This window comes from Polypterus senegalus, chromosome 13 (genome assembly GCF_016835505.1).
Source record: "Polypterus senegalus isolate Bchr_013 chromosome 13, ASM1683550v1, whole genome shotgun sequence".
NCBI classification, from domain to species: Eukaryota; Metazoa; Chordata; class Cladistia; order Polypteriformes; family Polypteridae; genus Polypterus; species Polypterus senegalus.
The window spans coordinates 106,644,794-106,667,507 of NC_053166.1; the positions used below are offsets into that span (position 1 = coordinate 106,644,794).

The 22,714-nt window shown below is 38.0% G+C and overlaps 1 protein-coding gene across 1 annotated transcript; it reads right to left on the bottom strand.

The window, feature by feature from the left end:
* Nucleotides 1–3,285: 3,285 nt before the first annotated feature.
* On the bottom strand, nt 3,286–4,239 carry LOC120542558 (myoglobin-like). The gene has a single exon (XM_039775090.1). It carries the CDS (start codon nt 4,222–4,224, stop codon nt 3,769–3,771), a length of 456 nt encoding a protein of 151 aa, XP_039631024.1. The 5' UTR covers nt 4,225–4,239; the 3' UTR covers nt 3,286–3,768.
* Nucleotides 4,240–22,714: the final 18,475 nt, after the last annotated feature.

Below are 22,714 nucleotides of genomic sequence, written 5' to 3' on the forward strand. Positions count from 1 at the left end.
CTTGCACAATCTACCATTATTAACATGTGTTCGAGAGCTTTAGTGAACAATTCTAGGGGTTCAAAAATTTCAACAACAATGAGACGTCAGTGATGGCTAAGGCAGTCAGAGGTGCTTTCTGTTGTTAGGGAATTTAGTACATCTAATATTCTGGACATCTCCTATATCCAACAAAAACATTACTTAATGTGCTCTGTTGTTGTGTCAACCCCAAATGTTCTTCTGGATGTGCCAAACTACAAATCTCGTGATGGTTTGACCAGAGTACAAGAAGTAGTTGTTGCACTTCATGCTGAAGATTTTCGACCTGATAAAGCAAATCATCAAAGAGAGGCCTATATGGTTTAGACTCTACAGTGAGTTTCCTGTTGATGGAAACAATGATATTTACCATGTGCAAACTACATCTCTTGTTTGCTGCACCTGCAACATAACAGAGGTTGGAGATGAAGGTTTTCCTGGTATGTTAAGATTATTTTTTTCAGGAGTTTATATAGTGAGCAAGGCTTTCTCTTTTCCTCTGGCTTTCCTAATTTAATTGTTTCTTTATTCTGCTCAATGATATTAATAAGCTCTTCTGTTGTCTTTCAGGGTTGTCTCTGTACCACCCTGTTCAGAAAATCAGGTAGACCACAAACTATATAACCAGCAGTAATGATTTCCACCACCCAATCCCTCAAATTTTCAATCAACCTTAAATACTTGACTATCTGTCATGACAGATCAAAGAGGAGAAGGATGGGGGAAGGCAACTACTGTGGGTCACTGCCTCCCCCACGACTCCAGATGGCAATTTCCCTGCAGCATAGGGGTGCCCTGGATTCTGCATGGCATCATGGGATCTGGAGTTCAGTTTCTCTGCCCTGCTGGGTACTGGGGGTGCCACCAGAAGACACTGCAAGGAGACCTGGGGACTCATACTTTTTATATAACCCAGAAGTACTATCTAGTCACAGGGACAGAAGCTCTGAAGTACTTCCGGGCTGACAGAAACCTCAACTTCTCCATCTGACCCAGAAGTGTGGGAAAGTCACATGGATGGAAGAGTCGAAGCACTTCCAAGTCAGACACTATATAAAAAGGACTGTTGGAGACCCAGCAAGTGAGCCGGAGTCGGGAGGAGTAGAACAGAGCTTGCTGGGAGAATAGAATTATAGTGATTTATTGTTGGTTTACTTGTGTTTATTGGTGGCTATGATGCTAAAGGAGCATTATTTAAAAAAATATTAAATATTTTCTTTGTACTTTTACCCTGCATTTGTATATCTGTCTGTTGGGTTTAATGGGGCAACAGTGACCACTAGTGTTTCACAGGAGCCATAAGACAAAAAGGAACAAAATGGTGGCAAAGTCCTAAATATCTCTTGAAATACTCTATTAACAAATGTAAAAAAAATAATAAAATAACAGCAAAGCATGAGTCTTAACCTTCAAAAGCGTAAGATCGTTTTCATTTATGGACATTGTTCTGTTCAAAAAGGAAGACCAGAAGAAACTAATCAACTTTTATTTGTAACTATTTCTAAAGCATACTACTCAAACAATTGGTTCATAAACTGGACAAACTGGATTATTCCCTGAGATACTATTTTTAAAGAAATACAGTTGATGGTTATCGTGAAACCAAGGAAGTCTTTTGCACCAATAAATTATGAATTATGAACAAAAAATAAATTAAAACTATGTCTGTATTTGCTAATGTGAACTATAAATAAAGGAGAACCTATTTCTAAAGAAAAAGTAGAAGAGAAATTCTATAGCCATATGGGCCTGTCCAAATGGTCATTGAACCTATGGCTATCCAGTATTATGGCTTACCTACTTGCACACCTACCAAGTCTTGCAGAACACTCCCCATCCCTCATCTCTTTCTTTCACCATTTGAGCCTTTGCTACAAACTGTTCTCCTAAATGAAAATTGAACCTCTGACCTTGAAGAGGCTTTATACCCAATTCATGGGTCACTTGTGGCCAAGCTCTGGAACCTTAATGGGCAATAATTATTTCTATCTTTGACATTTTCCCCTGGCCTCACTTTCTCTAATAGAGCAGGTTTCACACAACAGTTTGCAGAGCTGACATTTGATGATAGTTCCAATACAACAAGGCCATGAAGTAGACTTCCAGATTCTACCTTCAGTTTATTAACATTGATTGTAGAAGCTCCTGAGTGAGTGATAGTAACATAGTATCCTAACTTTGGCAGTTGTGACACATATTTCCAAGTCACAGTAAGGAAACATTTATTAGTAAGACCTCACTTTCTAACTGTTTAACCCCAGTGATAATACATACCAAAAGAAAGTCACCAACAGGAACTATCAACAGAGGGGTGGCTACAGGTTTCCAAGGCTTTACTCCTATCTTCTTATTTACCCAGGTGCCCTTTACTTCCATGACGGCCTAGCTGAATGCTTTTGAACATATGTGCATTCCTCCTTTTCATTGTTAGAAACTGAGACAACCCAGCAGTAAGCAATGTGCCTTGTGTGAGTGAGGTAGGTTACTGTTTACTATCCTATATACAATGTATAATTAATATTATTGTGATTGTCATCTTGGTTTGTTTGATTTTGGACAAAGATGGTATCTGTAATGCCTTTGTATAAGTTGTGCACATTCACTTTACTTATAATACCAGCTTTTTATTTGGCTTGTTACAGTCACCTGCCACTCCCTTCATTCAAAAAGTATATTAAAGAGATTTATAAAATTATTGTGTTTAATGGTCAACAGCATTTCCTGCCTATCAACTCAAGAGCATCACAACCATACAAATCATCTCAAAACCACAGGCATATGTGACAATGCATCTCTGTGTCTGTATGTACATCTGATCAACTTAAGGGTTTCAAGCTAAGTTGGGTTGGGTCTACTGACAAAGCTGAAAGTATTTCATCTTGCATAAACCTATCCCAAGAAAAGCGTCTAAAAATGCCAATTATTTCAAAGATTTTGATGCTAACGTAATATTTCAAATACCATTTCAGTTACTGAAATCATGTGCTGCATTTCCTGTATCAACAGCAACTGCTGAACAATTTTTTTTTCTCAGCTCAATTAAGTTAAGTCACAAATCTATGATAAGAATAACTCACTGATCTTCTCATTTTGTTGATAGAGAAACATTTGTCTATGAACAAAGATGCAATCTATGAAAATGTTATTCATAAAGAAGATTTTGCTACAAAATCCAAGAGCAGATAACACATAGAAAACAAAAGAGTATTATTGTTTTTGTTTTGTTTTTATTAACAATGACAACTCCAAGATGGTACAGAAAAATGAAGGTGGAATGGAAGGTCGCCAGGACAGAGTAAGGAACATAATGGTTGCAAGAAATGCCCTGTAGATGCTGGTTTTGAATTACAGGAGGACCTCATAGGCAAAAGTGCTGTATGCATGCAGGCTACATGTGCCCAAACAGAAATTGGCAGGTGGAGAAGCACAAGTAAGATAGAGTAGTGGCCTGAGTGGAAACATTAGGTCACAGAAAAGTGACTTCTCTCTCAGGCATATATATCCTTTAGTTTCATGTACACTATATAGATTGGTCTGGCTGAATATCCTGATGGCTAATTCAAACATAATTGTAGAGGGCAATTTTGTCAACCTTCCACTGGTGGAAATGGAAAAAGGTGCCTTTATTAACCTAAACTAACCGTAACTAGGGTTTTTTGTTTTTTTTTTTTACTTTTGAAGTACTTTTATTCATACCAGAACTCAAAAGCATCAGATTGAGACAGTTGACACAAACCAAAATTAAAACTATTTAAATCCAAGCTCATCATAGCAAGCTTCCAAGTCAATCTGAAATGTCTTCAGCACATTCTTCAGAGCTATTTGAGCATCAGGACCAAAGCCATCAAGGTTCTCTATTGCCACCGTGACAATGACTTCGCTGATGATCTGAAAGTTAACCAGAGGGATCTTATGCTGCTTGGCATGACTTTCTGCTAAAGCCTTCAAGATTTCCTTGTGTTCCCCTTTCGCTTTTAGGATTTCTGTCAGCTTGCAAACCACGATTTCCCCATGGGCCTGGACACCAGGATTGTTCTGCAGCTGCTCTTTGGAAAGGCCAACAAACTTGAGGAACAGCTTCTGAACATCTGGATGGGTCTCAAACAAGCGTAGGAGAATAATCTCCCCATAGCATCTGGGAATAGCCTCCACGGGAGCCCAGAAACAGAGCATAGTCACACAATCAGCAGCACAAACACTCATCGTGAACACACAAAGTGCTGCTCAAACTACCTATCCAGACGAAGAGAAGCTGACTGCTCCCGTAACAAGGGGTTACACAGAGAAAAATCAACAAAGAAATTAACAGGGATAAAAAACAGCAACCTTGTCTCCCTAAAGAAATCTCACGCTCTATTATCACATTTTCTCCAACCAATTTCAGACCCCCATCTGGGTGGTGCTGTTGCTCCTGGAAACCTTTTGCTAGGCAGATAATTTCTTTATACTGTTTTTTAAGCTTCAGTACCCACATATGGGTTAGAAAAAGTGGGAACTGTAAATTGTTTCAGTTTTGTTTTACCAGATCTTACCCAGATAAAATTCAGATTATTAACACTCTTAAAAGGATTATAAACATCTGGATTATCAGTCATGAATGTCCATGTGAAAACCCATGTATTGGTTGTTTCCAAAAATCTAGGACCAAATTTTATTTGGTCAGGTTTCATTTTTGAGTTTGTATATTTCCATCCAGTCGTTTTAGCTCTAGAGTGTCCTCAAGAAACTGTCATACGACACTCACACACATAGATAGACATACACACATCATCGATATATTGATGTTTTCAGTGTCAGGAGAACCTAAAATGTTGAGATCCATTAAAAGCTGTAGATCGACATTTTTGACGAATCTAAAGCCATTGCTTTTCCCCGTAGATGACAGGTTATGGCGGGGGAGCACGCAAAGCAAAAATCCCCTTAAACAACACCCTTATATACACGTTAAATAACTTATTTTGAAGTAACTGCTAATATTAATTTATGTATTCCCTTTGTAGTATGGAATAGGGTTCTTACTCTCTGCAGAATTGCAAATGTGCAATCTGCACGCAAAACATGTTGGCCATTAGTCTCACTAAATATGATTTTTCCCTTCTGCACACCAGATACATTCATATCAGGATTCCATTAGTTCAAGTTTCAAGCCCACTGTCCTTAATTACTTTGTGGAATTTCCTCTTCACTTGTTACTGGTTAAATATGCATTTGAGAATGTCCGCAGACCCCATTGACCCTGTGTTAGGATATAGCGGGTTGAAAAATGACTGACTGACTGACTGATGAATTCTATTTAATTTTTGGAATAATTAGTACACTGAAAAAATGAAGTCTAAGCCAAGTGAAAAGTGATTAACTCGTGATATTAAATCTACTTTTCCTTATTGTAAACATTTGTATTTACAATTATTTCGCTTAATTTAAGAAATCTTGTCAAGTAAATTTTGCTTACCCCTTTGGCAGATTTTTTCGTGAAATACAAGAAAAACAACTCCCATTTTAAGTTTTTTTTGTCTAGTTTTTGCATATGCATTTTTTGCTTTGTATTGTTATTTTCTTTGTAATTATTTCTTTTTGTTACCTTATACAGTCAACCCTCGTTTATCACGGTTAATCCGTCCCAGACTCTGCTGCGATAAATGAATTTCCGTGAAGTAGGATTCTTTATTCATAAATCGAATATTTTCGCAGTTAGAGCATAGAAAACCTGTTTACGACCTTCTAAATACAGTATTGGCATTACCCAGAGAAATGATAGTCTGATCATTACAAACACAAATGAATGACTAAGGCTTGAGCGGAGCTTTTAAGAGACCTTCACTGATAATTAGAGCAGGAGAAGACAATCACTTGTGAGTGTGACTTTTGGTTGCCCCCTTGCTCTGATTTGAGACCATGTTGAGACTAGTTGATAATTACTCTACTGTACTGACCCCTGCTCATTTGGAGACTGCTGTCTTGATCTGTCCCTAAAAGCACAATTTGATATGTTCTAACCATGCATTTTTTTGGTTGAAAATGCATTTTGTTTTTAGGATTTGCATATAAGTACTTATAATCTTATAAGTACTTTACATTTATCAGAATGAAAAAATGGCCTAATTAGATAGAAGTATATTGTCCACCACTGTGCAAATTATTTAGTCATAAACTTTGCTCTTTTTTAAAAGAAAGTAATAATCCATAATTTGCTTCAATTAGGCAGACTTGATTTAGTAGGTATTTTCAAAGGCTGCAGTTTGACCACAGAAAGGCTAAAAAATAGGTACGTCAATGTTAACTTGCATTCAGTGGTTCATTAAAATAAATAAGTTGAGCTCTTTGTCCATAATCTGCTTCTCAATGGTGACTAAAAATAAGCAAATTTTTTTTTTTTTGCTTTTCAATATTGTATTTGAAAAATAATGGAAATTACTAAAAGTTACACAGAACTCTCAGAAAGCCATGTAATTTTATTTCTCAAGAGTTACTGTAGACATCTGTAGTACTGAAAAGGATACTGGCCACTGGTACTGGCTTTTTAGGCCATAGATACACCTACACATTACCTACAGGGGAAAAATTCACAAGACATGTTAGGCAGTAGTATCTGAATTAGAGCAGCTAAGAAATGCTTTGATAAGCTAAATTCTTTCACAAAGTTAATTGATGGAATTTCAGCGTCTAAAGTGACTAATGCATTGTTTTATGTGCTAACACAAGTGAGATGCACAGTATATTTGTAGCCTATTTCTTGTTATTTACCGACATAGAGAATGTTACCATTACAACATGCAAGAATGATGATATGGATCTGTCTAGTATGGCAAATTTAAATCCAATGTTACCCAGCCTATAAAAATGTGAAATTTCAGTTCAGCTTGATGTGACTTTTACTTCTAAGTAGCATAACTCACTTCATTGGGTGAGATTTATGCATTATTATATATTTTTAGACTGTTTTGTATAGTGCCCAGTAAAAACCATACTGGAAATAATATGGCCTAAGCTGATTGTGCACTATATAGTTTCACTTTAATTTTTTTTGGTTATTATAAAACATCTAAAAAACATACTTTTGATCTCATACATTACTCAATAAAATTATTCTAGTTAAATCATGGACTTGAAGTGGTCTAATTTTTCTTCTATCTTGGTGTTATCTTGGTCTTGGTTCTATCTCAGCAACTTGTGGTCTTGGACTCAGCAGGAACTTAATAAAGGTGGTCTTGACTACAACACTGCCCATATTGTTACAATATGTTTATCCTGTTTCATTATATTTAATTTGCCACAAATAAGACATATCATTATATAAAGTTTTGGTTGACTCTAGGGTACCTGCTAATCCATTAAATAGAGATCAATCATAATGTATATATTTAAATAGCAAAAAGTACCCTTTCATATAGTAGCTTTGAAAAAAATCACAGCATTTTCCTATAAATCACCAAAAATACTTGATTAGTGATGTCACTGGTCTGCTATTGACCTGGGGAACTAATTCAAAAGCATAAGAATCAACACCCAGGCTGATTGTGTATGACTTACAGCATTGAAACTTTGAGATCTGAGTTCCTACCTCAGATCACTATAGTATGGTATACTAGACCAGCAGCATCACTGATCAGTACTTTTTTGGAGATTTACTAAAACAGCTGCATGGTTTTCAAATCTCCTGCATGAAAAAGTACTTTTCCATGTGAGAAACCAGAAACATGTGATTCTTCATTTTCAGTTAATTTTCAGATGTATCCAGTTTGTTTTTTGTTTTTTATGTAATGGTACAATTTTGCCTAACAACAATTTCTGTAGAGTTTTCAGTTTGTGAAGAGCTTGAAAGACACATACAAACTGTGTAAAATCTTGGCAATGAAATATAGCACTTGGGAGGTAGAATACTATTTCATTCGATTGGGTCTTAGGCTATTGAGCATTGACTGTGTCCCAGAGTTCTTTAGATATACTGTAAGTTGCCCGGAATCTTATACTACAGGTAGAATTACTCTTAGCAAATTACTCTAAAAAGAAGAGTCGGGTAAAAAGCTACCATCAAAATTTTGAGAGCTACACAATGAAAAGTGATTCTGATACCAACTAAAGCCAAAGCTGGTGTTATCATTTACTGAAAAGCTACCCACATTAGCTCAGTCATGCTAAGCCTGTAGAAGACATGTGCAGCCACTGAACACACAAGGATGGGTTTCTAAAGTACCAGAGTAAATGGTACTAATTGTCTGATCTGAAAGTTTATGATCTTTAATTAGGTGTTCAAGAAGATGTTGAACTATCAGTTGATCCCCATTTTGTGGTGAATTATCTCAAACATCACAATCATTGATTGCAGATGCAGATGACCTAAACAGGCAGCAAGAGTGTTTTGGAAATGCCTATCCAATTTAGTTGTTTGGTCCGTGTTCACCTCTTAGATGAGGTTCAGCATCTTTCGTTTTTAAGTGCTAGAGCTAAAGGCAATGAATAATGTCCTAAATGTTTTGAATTCCCCTTCTACAAATCCAACCTTCCAGTCTGTCAATGGTTGTTTAAACTCAGAATTTCTTAACCCAGAGTGCTTCTTTTATCAAAAAAACAATCAAAAGGCTCTAGTTTTATGAGATCACTCAGTTTTCATCTCACTGCACATCTCTTGTTTTTGACAGAATGTGTTACTATTTTTTTATTTCCACCTTCATGGTATCCTAGGCCTGCAACTTTTCTAAAGTTGCATTTGAATGTTTCGGTCATATAATTTTTTTACAAATTATCATGACGTACTGGCTGTCAGCTGTGCAAAGTATCAACAACAACAACCCAATGTCAAAACACTCATCCACTCACATTACACTTTACTTTATGTTGACAAAGCAAATCTACTAAGAGAAAGTAAACTGCCAATAACTCTGCAGGGATCCTAACTACTGTTATATGGAACGTTATATTAGCAAATGCTATACTTAAAACAAAGCATTATAGAAATATGAACTTGCAAATGGAAGATGAATTAGAGCACAACTACATAGCATTGTTAGACCATATTTTATGTACTTATTTGTCCATCAGCATTTTGAAGCCCAGCCTGAAGCAATATTCAGCTCTGCATCCAACAAAGGTAAGCTCAGGAAAAGAACCTGAGATGCTGCATAAATGTTCATTCTTTCAGGGTATTTATTAGGAAAATATTGTTTAACAGAAGAGCACAACAAGAATGGAAAGAGATTAGGACACTGTATTATGGCCAAAAATATAGATCTTCACTATATTGCTTCAGGGGGGTTTGTCTCTTTTTGCCAAAGCGTAAGCCAAAGGAATTCCAATTAAACTTGGTGTCTCTTGTGCCAGAGGAGTTGACATCATTGGTATCTTTAATTTGCCGTCTCTGGGGCCTTAAAAACTGAAAGCCAGTTGGGAGACAATTCATCGTCACCAATGGTGTCCTACTTTTTCTTCCATGTTCAGGTTTCTCCTCAGTTCCCACAGGCCTAGGTTCATTGCAAGACCAGCCCATCAATTCTTTGACTGTTTCCCAGAATTCAGCAGCACCTTCAATGTGGCTCTCTGGAAAAGAAAACCGTAAAATATTTTCAATAGATGCTAATCAAAGCTTTTAGTCATGATGACTTACAACAATAATCATTATAATTTCAGTAAATCCATAATTGCACAATTCATAGTATAAAAGTCAACATATTTTTGCTCTTCATAAATTTTGTATGGTTAATTTAATTTCAATCAGTGGGTTTAGGTTTTCATTTATTTAGCTTTTTTTCATGTTGAATATCACTTTATTAAAGCATATGACACACATATTGAACTATATTTAGATAGAACCTGCGTAATGTAACCCAAAAAATCATTTGGTGTAATTCATACATGCAATCTTTGTCTTTGAATTGTAATTCCAATATTATCAGATAATTTATGAAAGACATAAATTCTGTAGTGGTATTGTTGGGGGGGGCCAAGCAATTAGGCAGCTTCCAGTAAGTATGGAATAAGCATTGCATTTCACAATGTATTATTCTGCCAGTACTAGAAATGATAAAATTCCAGCCACACATTGTCATAAAAAACACACAAAGTGAAAATGTATCAATATATTTTTTGTCATACAGTACAACCAAATGACAGCATTAAAAGTTATTTCAACATCAAATAACAAAACAATGAAAGCAGAAATTCAAACAAATATTCATATATTTCTAACTTTTGTTAAATGGACAAAGTTATAAATTGTACTGTACATAAGTGATGTAATTCATGTAAATCTGTCAATTATTTTGAAACAGTAAAATATACAAACCAATGTACCTTATAAATTGTTTCATCAACCAGTAGGTCAATTAAAAGGCTTAGAATCTTCAGACCATAAGATGTAAGTAAAAATTAAAGCTGCATGTGCATCCACCTGAACAAATGTATGCCTAGGACACTATAGGGTCTGTCCAGAAAACCCAAAAACAGGAAACCAAGCAGTGACAAAATTTCATATACTCCAAATATAAATATTTTTCTAGATAAGAAGTTACACTGAACATATAATGAAAAATAAGAAAAAAATTGATTATGACTACTAAGTTGAGTTTTCTATAACCATTTTAACAATGTGTTACATTACTGAAGTAAGCCTATCACTGATTTAATTTTTGCAGAACAGTATCATCTACTGGGAATAGAGAGCATTGCTCCACCTGCCCTTAATGCAGAGATATCACAGTTAATTACTGACAGATTCTCTAATTCTCAAGAAGAAAATATTAATGTGAACCATGGCCTGATCAAAATAAATATCTGTGGACCTTAGGAGAAGAATTGTAGAGATTCATAAACCATGAAAAGACAAAAAAACCATTTTTAATGACCTTGATGTTCATCAGTCCACAGTAAAAAAAAAAAATCCTTTCAAATGGAGAAACTGTACTGTTGCTAGATAGATTACTAGACAGAACTTTATTTGGCTTTTTTACAGAAGCTCATTAGATAGATAGATAGATAGATAGATAGATAGATAGATAGATAGATAGATAGATAGATAGATAGATAGATAGATAGATAGATAGATAGATAGATAGATAGATAGATAGATAGATAGATAGATAGATAGATAGATAGACTGTCATCTTAAAACACACCAGAATGACTTAAAAGAAAAGAAAATTAAAAAGAAAGAAAACTTCTGACTTTGTACTTACAGTCAAAGTGAGGCATTATGCAGGCATATTTCTGTTGGTATAAAGGAGCCAAAGTAGTGTTTCTTGACACACTGTTGCTGAATAATTCATTGACTGAAAGAACTAGTTAGTGTGTTAAAGAGAGGATGTGCAGTATTTCATACTCTTAATAGAAACATGCTACTCTCTGTTTGAAGGAAGGGAGAGAGTGGAACTGAGGGTTGAAACTTTAAATGCTGGCAGTATGACTGGTAAGGGGAGAAAGTTAGCCAATATGATGGAGAGAAGGAAGGCTGATATATTTTGCATGTAAGAGACTAAATGGAAGGGGAGTAAGGTCAGGTGGATTAGAGGTGGATTCAAATTGTTCATCATGGTATGGATGGGAAGAGAAATAGGGTAGGGGTTATTCTGGAGGAACAGTATGCCAAGAGTGTTCTGGGAGTGAAAAGAGTGTTAGACAGAGTAATGACTATGAAGTTGGAAATTAGAGGTGTGATGATGAATATTGTTAGTGCATATGCCCTGCAAGTTGGGTGTGTGATGGATGAGAAAGAAGAGTTCTGGAGTGAATTGGACAAACTGATGGACAGTGTACCCAAGGGACTGAAAGTGTTGATTGCAGTGGATTTCCATGGACATGTTGGTAATGGGAACAGAGGAGAAGAGCATGTGATGGTTAGGTATGGTATCAAGGAGAGGAATGAAGAAGGTCAGATGATAGTGGATTTTGCAAAAAGGATTGTTGTGGCTGTGGTGAATATGTATTTTAAGAAGAAATAGGAACATAGGGTTACATACAAGAGTGGAGGAAGATGCACAAAGATAGATTACATCCTATGCAGAAGGGTCAATCTGAAGGAGACTGAAAAGTGGTGGCAGGGGAAAGAGTAGTTAGACAGCATAAAATGGTGGTCTGTAGAATGGCGTTGGAGATCAAGAAGAGGAGGAGAGTGAGGGCAGAGCCAAGGAGCAAATGGTGGAAGTTGAAAAAGGAAGACTGCAAGGTTGAGTTTAGGGAGGAGGTAAGACAGGCACTGGGAGCCAATGAAGAGTTATCAGACAGCTGGGCAAATACAGCAGAAGTAGTAAGGGTGACAGCAAGAAGGGTGCTTGGCGTGACATCTGGACAGAGGAATGAGGAAACGGAAATCTGGTGGTGGAATGGGGAAGTAAAGGAGAGTATACAGAGGTGAATACAGATGGCGAAGAAGAAGCAGGGTAGTCAGAGAGATGAAGAAAGTAGACAAGAGTACAAGGAGATAAGGCGCAAGGTGAAAAGAGAGGTGGCAAAGGCTAAAGAAAAGGTGTATGATGAGTTGTATGAGAGTTTGGGCTCTAAAGAGGGAGAAAAGGACCTGTACTGATTGGCTAGACAGAGGGAACAAGCTGGGAAAGATGTGCAGCAGGTTAGGGTCATAAAGGATAAAGGCAGGAACACTCAGAAGCGAGGAGGGTGTGTTGAGAAGATGGAAAGAGTACTTTGAGTGGCTGATAAATGAAGAAAATGAGAGAGAGAAGGTTAGATGATGTGGAGATAGTGAATCAGGAAGTGCAACGTATTAGCAAGGAGGAAGTAAGGACATCTATGCAGTTATGAAGAGAATGAAAAATGGAAAAGCCATTGGTCCAGATGACATACCTGTGGAAGCATGGAGGTGTTTAGGAGAGATAGCAGTGGAGTTTTTAACCAGATTGTTTAATGGAATCTTGGAAAGTGAGAGGATGCCTGAGGAGTGGAGAAGAAGTGTACTGGCACCGATATTTAAGAATAAGGGGGTTGTGCAGAGCTGTAGTCACTACAGGAAGATAAAATTGATGAGCCACAACATGAAGTTATGGGAAAGAGTAGTGGAAGCTAGGTTAAGAAGTGAGGTGATGATTAGTTAGCAGCAGTATGGTTTCATGCCAAGAAAGAGCACAACAGATGCAATATTTGCTCTGAGGGTGTTGATGGAGAAGTATAGACAGGGTCAGAAGGAGTTTCATTGTGTCTTTGTGGATGTGAAGAAAGCATATGACAGGGTGCCTAGAGAGGAGCTGTGGTATTGTATTAGGAAGTCAGAAGTGGCAAAGAAGTACATAAGAGTTGTACAGGATATGTATGAGGTAAGTGTGACAGTGGTGAGGAGTGTTGGATGCATTCAACATGGAGGTGAGATTACATCAGGGATTGGCTCCGAGTCCTTTCTTATTTGCTATGGTGATGGACAGGTTGACAGATGAGATTAGATTGGAGTCCCAGTGGACTATGATGTTTGCTGATGACATTCTGATCTGTAGCAAGAGAAGGGAGAAGGTTGAGGAGAGAGGAGAGAAAAAAAGTTTCAGCTGGAACAAGACAGAATACATGTGTGTAAATGAGAGTAAAGTTAGTGGAATGGTGAGGATGCAAGGAGTAGAGTTGGTGAAGGTGGATGAGTTTAAATACTTGGGATCAACAGTACAAAGTAATGGGGATTGTAGAAGAGAGGTGAAAAAGAGAATGCAGGCAGGATGGAATGGGTGGAGAAGAGTGTCAGGAGTAATTTGTTATAGATTTTCATCAGCAAGAGTGAAAGAGAAGAGCTACAGGATGGTAGTGAGACCAGCTTTATTATACAGTATATATGAGTTGGAGATGGTGGCACTGACCAGAAAGCAAGAGACAGAGTTGGAGGTAGCAGAGGAGAAGATGTTAAGAGTTGCATTGGGTGTGATAAGGATGGACAGGATTAGAAATGAGTACAACAGATCAGGCATGTCAAACTCACTACCATTGGTGGGCCACTTCAACTGCTATACGTGCGTCAGTGGCCGCACTGTAACAAATACTATTATACCATTATACAAAGTTACTGTAGCTTTCTTTCCAATTAAGAAAACTTTAAAAAATGTAACACTTAGAGCGGAAAGTTTAAAAAAAAGCAATTTATTTGCATACAATCTCCGTACAACAGCGTACAATTTGAGTCTTAGCCTCTTAGCTAGGTCCTTATATAGGAATCTTACAGTCTGAGATCTATTTCTTTTGTCCCGTCACTTGGCATCTCTTGTTAGTAACCATTTTGTCAATATCAGGCTTGAAATCTTGTGCAGCTGCAACTTTTATGAGGGATGAAAGGTGCGCGGCAGTAAGTCTTGAGCGATGTGGGGTTTTGGTAGCTTTCATTAATGAAAACAATTGCTCACAAATGTAAGTGCTTCCTAACATAAACAGTACTCTCGATGCCAACTTACGGATCTGCACATACGAGGGTGGCAGGTAAGCATACAAGCCTGGCACACCAACTTCGTTGTATTTTGCATTCAGAATAGAATCTGACTGCAGTTCAATCAATTCCATTGGGGATTCTCAGGCGCATTCTCAACGTTGTAAGAGTATGGTGATGTAAACAGCGCAAAGTCTTGTTCGTGTGAACTGAAATCACGAAAACGCTCACTGAATTAATTGCTCAGTAATTAAAGTTGGAAAACAAATCCTCCAAAAATCAAATTTTTAGACTATTTTAGATATAGTCCCTCCAGCGTATCCTGGGTCTTCCCCGGGGCCTCCTCCTGGTTAGACGTGCCCAGAACACCTCACCAGGGAGGCGTCCAGGAGGCATCCTGATCTGATGGCCGAGCCACCTCATCTGACTCCTCTTGATGCGGAGGAGCAGTAGCTCTACTCTGAGTTCCTCCCAGATGACTGAGCTTCTAGCCCTATCTTTAAGGGAAAGCCCAGACACCCTGTAGAGGAAACTCATTTCAGCTGCTTGTATTCGTGATCTCATTCTTTCGGTCACTACCCACAGCTCATGACCATAGGTGAGGGTAGGAACGTAGATCAACCAGTAATTTGAGAGCTTTGCCTTACGGCACAGCTTCTTTTTCACCACAAGAGACCGATGCAGAGCCCACATCACTGCTGACGCCGCACAGATCCACCTGTCGATCTCCCGCTCTGTTATGTGAAAATATGTGAGCTATTACTACTCGTGATGGTCAGTTCTGCTCAGTGGCCACTCTCAGCAGCCCAGCCAGTAGTGTAGCCTGCCAGGCTGCTGCAGCCTAGCACTTCACTTGCGACGTTGCGGCTCATTAACTTTGGTCAAGGCTCATTGGGGGCAGTGTCATGCCTAGGTTATCAAGGAGCTGACGCCGCAGCTGCAACTATACTAGCAGATGATGTTTCCGGTATGTAATGCTATGGGAAAACACACTTTTGTCAGAATGCGGAAGTAAGAAAAGTCAATGAGTAACGGCGAAGATGCAGAATGATTCAATCACAAATGATAGTAATCATTTTGTATAAGTTTAGTGCTAACTAGGATCTGTCATGGGGCCGCACAGATTTCTGTTGCGGGCCACGTGTTTGACATGCCTGCAATAGAGGGTCAACTCAGGTTGGATGGTTGGGAGACAAAGTCAGAGAGGCAAGATTGCGTTGGTTTGGACATGTGCAGAGGAAAGATACTGGGTATACTGGGAAAAAAGATGGCCTAAGAGAAGGTTTATGGATGTTGTGAGAGGGAACATGCAGGTGATGGGTGTGACAGAGTAAGATGTAGAGGAGAGGAAGATGTGGAACAAGATGATCTGCTATGGCAACCCCTAACTGGAGCAGCTGAAAGATGAAAAAGAAGTTTTGAAAATAAATACAGTTCTTTGTGTGTTATTACTTTAAGCAGATTGAGTTTGTCTTTTACTGAGACTTAGTTTAATAGATCAGACCACACGTGTATGAATAATTAATGCAGAAACTTACTTAAATTTAAAAGCTTTATAAACTGCTTCTGGCAACCATGAAAGTTTTTAACCACTGGAGTAACCCTTAAATGGAGTCAGTCCCAATAGTTGCCTCCCTACTTTGAGCAGTGTTTTCTACAGAGGTCATACTGTATTTCAAGAACTTCTTCACAATATTCCCATCTGTCAATCATGTGCATTTGAGTAGTGTGCCAGATCTTCTTTGATGTAATCCTCAAGTCATTTTCCTTAGTTTACCAAACTTTGACCTCTGTTCCAGTCACCTTCATATTGACCTGACAGTAGTTTAAAGTCAAGTCTGTATACCCCTCTGCTAGCATTGCACATACTAACATTAAATTTTACTTGATATCTGTCCTTAAATTTTTTGTCCAGAAAGGGTCCTAGAGTTGCTAAAGTAATTGGTGCCTGTCTCTATTAACCTACAGTTATTTGCAACCACCTCTACCACTGAGGTTTTGCACATTTAGACTACATTCCTTTCCTCCTCCCCCAGATGCCTCAGTGCTTCCTTACAATCTTTTTAAATTCTTTTATTTGTATAGCCTGGAATAAAACCACATAAGCTTGTTCACCATCAATTAATTTTCTGGGTTTTTTTCTGAGTCCAGAACACACGGCTTGGGTGTTTATGAAATTAATACAAATGTTATTACTACCATTTGGTCTAATGTATGGTGGTACCAATCATCTATTCAAATATGGATCTGGTCATGAAAAATCCATGACTAACACAGAAATCCAACCAACAAAATCACCATTTACATTCAGATCAAGCAGGTCATTTTTCAGAATCATGCTCTATGGTCATCTCAATGATCAGGATTACATAGTCATTAGATACTACTCTTTCCAGCACATAATCCATTGTCACTAAAAAGGCCAAAATACTCTCACCAAATATAATTTAACAACAGTCAACATGATTCAGTTGTCTTGACTTGAACAATTACCCCAACTAGGTGTTTGTTAGTATCTCTATTTTCACCAGAAGTCTCTTGTGTGAAGCATGCCACTATATTCTTCTATTTGGAAACAGCAGGCCAAAAACTGACAGGAATGTGTTGGACCCAAGTGATCAAGGTAAAAGAAAAAACAGTCATGTATAAGCCCCAACTCAGTAAAATTTCTTTGCAAGAACGAATGAACAAGGATTTTAAAGAACAATCCAGAAATTTGGACTATGTTGGTGAGCTGACACCACCTGAAATATCAGTGGCATAGTGACATTTCAAGTTGTAAATTCCCAGCAATATAACTGCAGCTGTTCAAAAGTATCTAAAATAACTGCAGTTGTGATTCAAAACAATACACAAAAGGTTCCATGATAACATTACAAGCACAATGATTAAAACCTATAAATATTTTAACAAAAGTTTTAATAAAAAATATAATAAACTTACATACATATTAAGTTCAGACACTGATTTGTCATTCATCAAAACCCCCAAATCATGATACACTGATAGGCAGATATAAGATTGGTATTGTATGGCAATAACTTGTTATAAAGCTCACTTCTAAATAACATAACATTATGCTCACTTATACTGGAACACTGGAAGAGAGACATGGAATAATTCTAGACAAACAAGATGCTGTTCTATTGCAGGGCCCACTTCAAAACACATTGATCCTATTTTTAATTGAAAATTAACCTGTTCTGCATGTCTTAGGGAAAGTAGGAGGAAAACTAGTGTACCTTAAATGAAATTAATGTGGTCAATCATGGGAGTCAAGCCCAAGATACTCAATTTATGAGGAAGCAGTGGTACTTACTGCAAAATCATGCCTCCCACCTCAAAATATTAACATAAAAATGATTTTCTTGGACAGGAGCAAAGCAAACAACTTTCAATTTGTGTGAAAAATTTAAAAAATAAAATAAATGAATATGATCTTTACAGAGCAAAAAACATTATGTTGTCATCCTACCTGTTTTCTCATGTGGTGAGATCCCTATGTTCCGGAATATGGACTTAGTCACACCAGCACCTAGCCACACCCCTAAAAATGCCACTGACAAAACAAGCCGCATCTCTTCTTTCTGAGCCTAGGAGGATTTGAAAACAGAGAGAAGAGCAATAAGAATAATCCTAATGATTATGAATAATGATTATTTGGTAGACCTCTTTTATTGAGACCACCTAAAAGACACAAATATATTGCCATTTATTCCATGTGTTTTTTCAAACTGTAGCACTAGCAGGTTACCACACCAGCATTTTTTTTTGTTCATACAAAAATAGAAAAAAATCATCATGGTAATACTAGAAGTGAATCAGCACATTTTGTTTTGAAAGGTTAACAACCATATCATGAAGTTACTTCCCCTGCCTGCAGAAGGACCACTTCATGTGGTACTTGAGCCCACTACTGTAAGGTTAAAACATTTTGTACAGTGACAAAGGCAAATTGAAATATATCATACTATATATATAGTGAGACTTTGTTAAAAGAGGCCTGAGTTGGTTGTCTGCTGCTGGGTCAACTGCAAGTTCACAGGCTCACCGTGTAACGTGTCTGTCGCCCGATGGTTAATGCAGGGAACATTTAAAACCGGCCACTGACCTGGTCTTGTGCTCACTTTCTGTCTTCTCTCCAAGGAAGGCTATTTCCAGGGAAGCTAATGCAGGACAATGTCAGTATCACTGCTTGCTTTCTATGTGTTCGGAGTGCTAAAGTGACACCTCCTGTTTGGAAATGATTACGATTGTTCCTTTCCTCTCAACAATAAAGTTGATTTTTTCAGAAACCTAGACACACCTCCTTTTCTCTTGCAAAAGTCTGTGGCCCACACATCACAAGATGGCATAACTAAATAGCAAATAGTACAAGTTTCAAATCAGACCCTTTATTAAATACATTTCCCTTACATATACGTGTAGCTTAATCCTTTTTTGTTTTTTTTTTATTTCTCCTCCAAATCTCCCAGCTAATTCTGTCCACCACCTCTCTGACTCCATCTTCCTGACAAAATGAAAGGCTTTCTTTTAAACCCAACCCAGGAGTACTTACAGTGCCCAAATCATTTTCTCTAGGAAATACTTCCAGGTCAGGTAGAACCATCATGGAACAGGGCATTCATATCCCAACAACTGCCACTGGCAACCCCCATGGAACCCAACAAGGCACCCTTATGGGACAACAACTTCTATGCTTCCCTGCAGGTGTCTATATGGTAGCTCATCACAATTTCACCCAATGTATGGTGGAATGACCTGAGCATTCTCCCACTGTTCCACATTTCTTCTGGCACACCTTATAGGAAAGGGACCACTAACCTTTCTGGGTAGGATGTCTCTCTACACAGGTCATCCATTCCCTATGCTGGCTTCCCAGCTGTATAAGAGAATCCCATCCATGGCTGATGAGATGGCAGTCCCGGTGCACCAACTGCTGCAGTGCCCTTTTATGCCCAGGAGATTGAATGCCATACTTTTCTGTCTGACCATCCATTATACTGGTCAGTTAAGGAAACCTGCTTAGTCCCAGTTGGGATGTTGGTCTACTCGTTATTCTCTCTCTCTCACTCTCTATATATATATATATATTTACTAGCAAAATACCCGCACTTCGCAGCGGAGAAGTAGTGTGTTGAAGAAGCAATGAAAAAGAAAAGGAAACATTTTGAAAATAACGTAACATGATTGTCAATGTAATTGTTTTGTCACTGTTGTGAGTGATGAGTGTTGCTCTCATATATATATATATATATACATACATATATATATCTACATATATACACATACATACATACACACACACATATATATATATATATACATACATACACACACACATATATAAACATATATATACATATACATACATATCTACATATATACACACACAGTTATTTCGTATCAGTGCAATACGCTGCTTGTTAAAACGGATAACTCCCGCTCTTACGTGCAAGTCTGCGTGGATATTATGAACTATCGTATTTGTTCAAGTTCTATTTAAATTTTAAATAGAAGGAATTTTTATTTAGTCGACAGAAATATCTTTGGTAGGAATGGTAAAAACAGACAGGAATATTATTTGTGAATAAATCAACTCAAACCTTAAATAACTTAAAAGAACAAACATTCAAATTTCTTTACTCTTGTGTAAATTTATATAAAAAATAAACTTAGATTTTAAATATCCCAAAAGATTTTGCTCTCCATAAAAATATATCCTTTCAAAATTATACAAATTCAAATATGAACATGCTGCATAACAAAACCTGGAAATATAAATAAAATGTGTTCCTTTCAGCAATAACAAATCAAATCATTAAGTTGTCTTTGCTCATATGTCATTTTAGAGCTGGACGCCTGGCATCTATTTTTGGCAACAGGTTCGTTTATGTTTGCTGTGAGGTTCTGTGTTGTGGAGATTCTCAGGATGGATTGCAGGTGCTCATCAGTGAGGCGACTCCTGTGTGCTGTTTTGTTAGTCTTTATCACTGAGAAGAGCTTCTCACACAGATATGTGCTACCAAACATGCACAAGGTTCGAGCCGCATGTAGACGGACTTTTTGTTCTTCAAAGTCACCAAAGCGCGTGCAAACTCAGTGCGCCGGTTTATCAGCAAAGTGCGTATTTGGGAACACCGTAGTGACGACTTGGTTTAACATTACTTGGCAACAGGGAAAGTTGCACTGGTGCATTTGTGTCTCCCATAAAAGCAACTTCACTTGAAATCACTTTGTGATTGTGCACGGTAAAACGTCCGCTGGTGTCAGATTCTTATTTAATTCTTCTGCTTTCTGTATCTTCTGCATTGCATTCAGGTCTTTCAGCCTCACTGATGAGCACCTGCAATCCATCCTGAGAATCTCCACAACACAGAACTCCCTGATGTTTTGTCTCATAGTGCCGTCTTAGATTAAATTCTGTAATTACAGCCACATTAGCTCCACAAATGAGACACACGGGTTCAGTAAACATATACTCAGCCTCCCATCGGTTTTTAAAGGCTCTATTTTCAGAATCAACTTTTCTCTTCAGCATCGTGTGAGCTAGCTTCGCAATAACTTGCAGCATCATAAGCTAGACTTGATTAACGCGGTAAGTGTTCGGCAAGGCAGCTGAAGCGCTGCATTATGGGATCTGTAGTTTATTGTGTTACCAGCGCTTCATATACCGGGCCATTAATAACAATAATACAGTATATAAAATGATCTCGCGGCTGGATATAATTAACGCCGGGCGGATGTGGCCCGCCCTTGAGTTTGACACATATGGACTAAATAGAACTTGAAAAGATATATTTTTTCAAATGTGATCGCGCAATTCAGATAGAGTTGACGCGCACTACAGCCTGCATGCCTCAATAAGTCATCCTCCCCTCACTCTTACTTTTTTACCGTTCATCTAATGAATACACTGAGTATGGCTTTACCAAAACAATCATTGATGGCGAATAAAGTATCCATTATTCGAGTATGTAGATCGGGATATATATATACATATATATATATATACCCGCGTATCGCAGGAGAAGTAGTGTGTTAAAAAGCTAGAAAAGAAAAGGGAACATTTTAAAAATAACGTAACATGACTGTCAATATACAGTATTTGTTTTGTGAGTGTTACTGAGTGTTGCTGTCATCAATGATTTGATTATCATTATTTCTTTCAATCAGGTTTGTATTTGTAGGATGTGTTGTGTTCAAGTTACATTCCGTGTTTGTCAATCGTTGTAAAGATGACAGGTTTCATTCATCGATTCGTTTCTTACTGCATCAATAAACAGCTCGTCTTCTTCTTTATCCGAGACCTGACACACTGCATGCACGGGTTTTTTTTTTTCCCTGTCTTCCTTTAGCGGGACATTGACTTTTTCCACCGTGTGCTTTGTTTCCACAGTAGCAGCATTTATGAATATGCTTGTATGTATCAGACGCTTCATATTTTTTGCTGCCTTTTCAATTGTGTAATTCGGTTTTTGTTTAGCGCTCTTTGGAACTGTTGCTTTTATCTGTGCACTCGTCAGTTCACGTGAGCCGCTCGGTGTACATGCATCGAAGTTCCCCAGTTGTGCTGGTGCCATCTCATGCTATGTCCATGGCTGTATTTAATGTTACCTTATCTTATCTTCCTCTGCATAAGCACAGTCCTTAACCCGTGAATATTTAGTGGGAGTCTGCTATTGGATTGCCGCTGACGGACGGCCTTATATGGGCAGGCACTAAATTACAAACGCCAGCGGCAGCCTGTCTATGAACTTAATTTAAACTTTAGGTTTACATCGTGCTTTGTTTCCGAATAGCAGAACTCATGAATATGGTTGTATATGTCACTTTCGCTTCGCTTCTTATTGTTTCGCTGCCTTCTCAATTATATAATGCATGTTTTCTTCAGCGCTTTTTGGAGGTCTTCCTGATTTTCTATGTACTGCGTGATTACGTGGGAAGCGTGATGATGTCACACGAAACTCCGCCCCCACGCCGTTCAAGCTCATCTCCATTACAGTAAATGGAGAAAAACAGCTTCCAGTTATGACCATTACGCGTAGAATTTCGAAATGAAACCTGCCCAACTTTTGTAAGGAAGCTGTAAGGAATGAACCTGCCAAATTTCAGCCTTCCACCCACACGGGAAGTTGGAGAATTAGTGATGAGTGAGTGAGTGAGTGAGTGAGGGCTTTGCCTTTTATTAGTATAGATATATATATATATTGTGATGGACGGCCAATACCCCCATGCCGCCAGGTGGAGCCCTCCCTGCAGCATGGAGGTGCCCTGAAAACCAGCAGGGAATAATGGATGTTGGAGTTTTCCTTTACAGCCCTGCTGGATACCATGGGGGCCACTAGAAGGCGC

What these genes read in the sequence shown, in the direction of transcription:
- LOC120542558 (XM_039775090.1), bottom strand. Translation starts at nt 4,224, where the DNA reads ATGAGTGTTTGTGCTGCTGATTGTGTGACTATGCTCTGTTTCTGGGCT.